At 46.1% G+C, this 6000-nt stretch overlaps 1 protein-coding gene across 1 annotated transcript in view; it reads left to right on the top strand.

The window, feature by feature from the left end:
• LOC140418785 (uncharacterized) overlaps window positions 1-5765 on the top strand; it is a 54921-nt gene extending 49156 nt beyond the window's left edge. The window contains exon 3 of the mRNA XM_072502406.1: window positions 2697-5765. Within this exon, the coding sequence (XP_072358507.1) occupies window positions 2697-3339 (643 nt within the window). The 3' untranslated portion in view covers window positions 3340-5765. The remainder of the gene's footprint in view (window positions 1-2696) is intronic.
• Window positions 5766-6000: the final 235 nt, after the last annotated feature.

The following is a 6000-nucleotide window of genomic DNA, read 5'->3' on the forward strand; positions in this document are numbered from 1 at the left end:
ATGGGCCGAAGGGCCTCTTCACTGTTGCTGATGATACAAAGTTCGGTGGCATCGCAGACAGACTAGATGATGGCATAAAATTGCAAGAAGATATTGACAGACTCGGTGAATGGGCAAATTTGTGGCAAATGGAATTCAAAGTAAACAAGTGTGAGGTTATACATTTTGGACCAAAAAAGAATGGAACAGAGCACTTTCTAAATGGAAAGAGGTTCGGTCCAGTGGATGTCCAAGCTGCAAACCATTCCTCCAGATCCTTGCCCTTCATGGATTTAATGAAGGCCAAGGCAATAGTTGGATTATTGAAAGACTTGACGGAGTTGTTGGATACCATTTTTCGGGTTGCAGGATAAAGCATAACGTAATTCACTCCCCACAGCCTTGAGCTGCCTTTGACCTTCATCAAAGTCTCAAAGCTACGTTTGTGTTGCTGCCGAAAAGTCCTGAATACTCCCTCCCTCCTGGGGCCAGGTGCCATCTCACCGTACCCGTCTCCAGGACCTTCTTTCAAGTTGTGTAAGCGAATGATTACAGGCTTGGGATGAAAACTATCCCTCAGCCTCAGAGACAGGATACGATGAACCCTTTCTAATTTGGAACACTCAGGCTTCAAATCCAGCTGAGAAAACGTGGCAGTCGGTCCTTAAAGAACCTAACGGGAGCCTTACCCTCCACACTAAATGGACAGAAAATAACAGAATTTATGTGTGGCATGGTAGCACAGTGGTTAGAACAGTTGCTTCACAGCACCAGGATCCCAGGTTCGATTCCCGGCTTGGGTCACTATCTGTGCGGAGTCTGCACATTCTCTCCTGGCTGCGTGGGTTTACTCCGGGCTCTCCAGTTTCCTCCCACAGTCCAAAGATGTGCAGGTTAGGTGGATTGGCCGTGATAAATTGCCCTTAGTGTCCAAATAAAAGGTTAGGTGGGGATACTGGGTTCCAGGGATGGGGTGGATGTATGGGCTTGGCTGGGGTGCTGTTTCCAAGGTGCAGACTTGATGGGCCAAGTGGCCTTCTACATTGTAAATGCTATGATGACCATCTGACAGGCCAACGACCCGGATGTTTTTTCTCCGCCTCCGTCGAGGAGGCATCTTGCTGAACGTGCAGGATTCTCTCCTCCGGATCATCGAGCTTCTTCATGGTGTTTTGCAGCTGGGCCTCATGAGCTCACAGATATTGAGTCAGCACACTGAGCCTCTGGTCAGTCACACGAATAATGTCGGCAGTCATAATTTTCGCCGCCTCCCAGAGCCCTGGAGAGCGCGGGATCGAGAGACATCCTGAGGGTCAGGCCGCCATGTTGAATAGGCGGCTCCATTCCCGCTGAATCCACCTGCGCTGTTTCATCAAGGCATTTCTTCACTTTCTTTTTAGAAAATATTTTATTGAGACATTTATAATTTTAACATTTAAATATTTATACTGTGGAGTGAGAATGGAGTCATCTTTCATGTATAAATATTTCCCACTTTCTCTGTCTGTTAGCTTTGACAAAGAGTCATCTGGACTTCAAATGTTAACTCTTTTCTCTCCCTACAGATACTGCCAGACCTGCTCAGATTTTCCAGCATTTTTTCTTTGGTTGCAGCTCATATTTGTTGTGACCTCCTGGACAGGAAGATGTGAGCATGGATCTGTCAATCAGCCTGATTCAGCATCTTCAGGAGAATAGGGAGGGTGAATAGCGCCGTAGTGTGGCGACTAGGGGATTTTCACAGTAACTTTGTTGCAGTGTTAATGTAAGCCGACTTCTGACACTAATGAAGATTATTATTATTAGATACAGCAGAATAGGAATTGAGGGCGAGAGGCAGCATGGTGGCACAGTGGTTAGCACTGCTGCCTCACAGTGCCAAGGTCCCAGGTTCGATCCCGGCTCTGGGTCACTGTCCATGTGGAGTTTGCACATTCTCCCTGTGTTTGTGTGGTTTTTGCCCCCACAACCCAAAGATGTGCAGGTTAGTTGGATTGACCATGCTAAATTGCCCCCCAAAATTGAAAAAAATGAATTGGGTACTTGAAATTTTTTTTAAAAAGAGAATGGAGGGAGTGTGTGGGATGAAGATTTGCAGCTTTCGGGGAATAAGACAGAGGAAAAAATATGACATAGAAACTAGAATTGTCTGTTCTGAGTTTCTATCCTGTACTGACAGTGATGAATTTTGTAAATTATTTTTACAGGTTATTAGACGAGGAGGAATTACAGCCAGAAATCTCAAACATCACGTCTCAATCTGATAGTCACTCCCTTCCTTGGAACCAGAATATCCTCAGACTATGAATGTGGAATGAAAAATCTTTGCCCAAACTGTCAACTAAAGATTTCAAACGTCTGTGTGACTGGAACAGCACCGAGACCCACAGAACACACACCCAAATGAGAGTGTTCCAGTGAACTGACTGTGGAAACATCAGTGTGACTGGAAAAGCACCGAGACCCACACAACACACACCCGAGTGAGAGTGTTCCAGTGAACTGACTGTGGAAGGAGCTTTAACCAGTTACACTGCCTGAAAAACACCACAATATTCAGAGCGGGGAGGGACCGGACCCGTGTTGATCTGAGGCTTCAACAGATTGTCCAACCTGGAGAGACGTGAGGGGACCCAAACCATGGAGAAACCGTGGAAATGTGGGGACTGTGGGAAGGGATACAGATTCCCATATGAGCTGGAGACTCATCGACGCAGTCACACTGGGGAGAGGCCGTTCACCTGCTCAAAGTGTGAGAAAGGATTTACCAAGTTATCCAACTTGCAGACACACCAGCGGGTTCACACTGGGCAGAGGCCATTCACCTGCTCTCAGTGTGGGAAAGGATTTTGTAATTTGTCCCACCTATTGAGACACCAGCGAATTCACACCGGGGAGAGGCCATTTACTTGCTCCCAATGTGGGAAAGGGTTCCGTGATTCGTCCCACCTATTGAGCCACCAGCAAGGTCACACTGAGGAGAGACCATTTAATTGCTCTCAGTGTGGGAAAGGATTTACTCAATTATCTCACCTGCGGATACACCAGCGAGTTCACACTGGGGAGAGGCCATTCACCTGCTCTCAGTGTGGGAAGGGATTCACTCAGTTATCCAACCTGCAGACACACCAACAAATTCACACTGGGGAGAGACCGTTTACATGCTCTCAGTGTGGGAAGGGATTCACTCCTTTATCCACCCTGCGGAGACATCAGCGAGTTCACACTGGGGAGAGGCCATTCGCCTGCTCTCAGTGTGGGAAAGGATTTGCTCAATTATCCAACCTGAGGAGACACCAGCGAGTTCACACTGGGGAGAGGCCATCCACCTCTCAATGTGAGACGGGATTCCATGTTTAATCGCACCTGCTGTGACACCAACAATTTCACAATTGATTACAGGGGTTGGATTCTGCTGTTATTGTTTCTGCTCTACATCCAGGACTGCATTTTGTTCATTCTGACAGGTGGTCAGTGGGGATGGTCGGAGGGTTTCTTTCTGCTGGACAGGCCGGTCTCACCACTTTGCCTCCACTGGGCTGATTCTCTTTGAGCCTTGTTGCTAATACCTGGCTTCAAATTACACAAGGATCACAGAGTGAAAGAGTGTTTGGAAGTGTGAAGACATTTAGTTTCCATTTCTGTTTGGAACCCCCAAAGCATGCCACGTTGCCATGGAGATGGGCCCTGGTGGTTACATGGTTCTTTTGTCTAATTTATCAGGGTGTTCCTCACAGAGGAAAACTATCAGGGTGTGAGGGGCAAGTTGTCCAAGGTGGACTGGGCAACTGATTGGTACAGGGAATACCTAATGTTTAAGGAATTATTACATATTTATCAGGGGGTCTGTTAGCTCAGTTGGCTGGACAACTGTTTGTGATGCAGAGCATGGTCAACAGTGAGGATTTAACTCCCGTACTGGCTGAGTTTATTCAACCAGGTCCCTCACCTGAGGAGCGCTGACCCTCCGGTTAAATCACCTCCAGTCAGCTCTCTCTCTGTCAAAGGTGAGAGCAGCCTATGGTCCTCTGGGATTTTTGTGACTTTTATTTCACATGTACAACAAATTTAAGGAACAAAAATCCAACAGGAAACGTGATGTAACTGTGGCGAACAAGAAAAGTTAAAGATTCCATGGGATCCGTTAGAATTCAGCAAAGGAGGACCAAGAAACTGATGAGAGCAAACTGGTGAGACACATAAAAACCGACTGGAAAAGCTTCTCCAGGAATGGGAAAAGGAAAAGATTAGCAAAGATCAATGTGGGTCCATTCCAGGCAGAGACAGGGGAGTTTATAATGGGGAATGAGGAAATGGCAGAGAAACTAAACAATATGTGTCTGTCTTCACAGAGGAAGATACAGAAATTGTCCCCAAAACACCAAGAACCAAGGGACTGGCAGAGAACCAAGGGCAGCACGGTAGCATAGTGGTTAGCACAATTGCTTCACAGCTCCAGTGTCCCAGGTTCGATTCCAGCTTGGGTCACTGTCTGTGTGGAGTCTGCACATCCTCCCGGTGTGTGCGTGGGTTTCCTCCGGGTACTCCGGTTCCCTCCCGCAGTCCAAAGATGTGCAGGTTAGGTGGATTGGCTATGGTAAATTGCCCTTCGTGTCCAAAATTGCCCTTAGTGTTCTGTGGGGTTACTGGGTTATGGGGATAGGGTGGAGGTGTTGACCTTTGGTCGGGTGCTCTTTCCAAGAGCCGGTGCAGACTCGATGGGCCAAATGGCCTCCTCCTGCACTGTAAATTCTATGATTAGTATTGGTGAAAAAGTAGCACTGGAGAAATTAATGGGGTTGAAAGTGAATAAAACTCCAAAAGCTGATGATCCACAACCCAGAGTGTTGAATGAGGTGGCTGTAGAGATCTCTATTCCTCATTCTAAATTCTCCTGACTCTATCTGTAACAGATAAACCTTTGTTTGAGCCAAACGTTTGCTTTTTACGTAGCCACAGAAGAGTTTACAGTCCATTTTTATGTATTTTGCTAGTTCACATTCTATTCTATTCTCCCTTTGTTTCTCAGTGTCTTGGTTGAAGAACTGAAGTAAATCCTCGGGAATGAATCATCACTTTGGACAGGTTCTGAGACAATTAAATTTTGACTGCCAGGACAAAGTAACTATAATCGTGCAGTGTGATTTTAGATTGTGCAAAAGGGCAAAGTTCTAGTTTATAGTTTACTGTGTAGGTTTCCGAGTTAAAGTAGCTTCTAGTTTGTTTTTTTGTTGCATTAAAAGTCAGAAAACTGGAAGTCCCGTCGTGTGATCCTTTAATTTGTTGACTGGGAGCTTGAATTTTTATAAGAAGTTGCTGACCTTTATGGGGTCCTAATCCACAAGTTTTGTCTTCCTATTTGACCCTCGGGCACCTTTCTGTCTCTATTGCTCGTGTCAGTGACAGCCAGGTGATGGAGTTGAGGGCTGAATTTAGCTGAGAATAACGGGGCCTGTGTCCCAGTTGGGAAACTGCCATGGGCATCGCTAATAGAGACAGGAACGTGCTGGAGGACTGACTGGGAATTGCACATCCAACCAATCAGGGTTCAGGGGCGAGGATCACTGGGGCTGATGGTGATGTGACCCCAGGGTTCAGTGCCCACGTGTCCCAAGCTGGAAGTCACAGGAACAGGGTACAGAGGAGCCGAAGGGAAACCATTTGGGACAAGAACATTGTGAACATCCTGTTACTCTGGTTGTCTTTGATCCTCAAGTAATTTTCAGGGTTTTTTTTAAACCATGTTTCTGTTTCGTCAATAAACTTTTAACTGGATAATATTTGAATTTTTTGGACTTTTCCTGATTATTCACTTTTGGGAAAGTGGGTGAGAGGGGTTGACAGGCTCTTTAACAGAAAGTGAGTCCCTCTAAGGTAATTGGCAAAGGTGCCAGAGGGGTAGAGGAGATTTGATTTTTCTTTTGACAGTGTTTGAAAATGGGTTCAGGGAATCAATCGTGATTGACTAATTCATCAAGGTTCTCTGAGGAAGTAACAAGGGATGTCAATAAAGGGGAACCT

This window comes from Scyliorhinus torazame, chromosome 5 (assembly GCF_047496885.1).
Source record: "Scyliorhinus torazame isolate Kashiwa2021f chromosome 5, sScyTor2.1, whole genome shotgun sequence".
In the NCBI taxonomy this organism is placed as follows: Eukaryota; Metazoa; Chordata; class Chondrichthyes; order Carcharhiniformes; family Scyliorhinidae; genus Scyliorhinus; species Scyliorhinus torazame.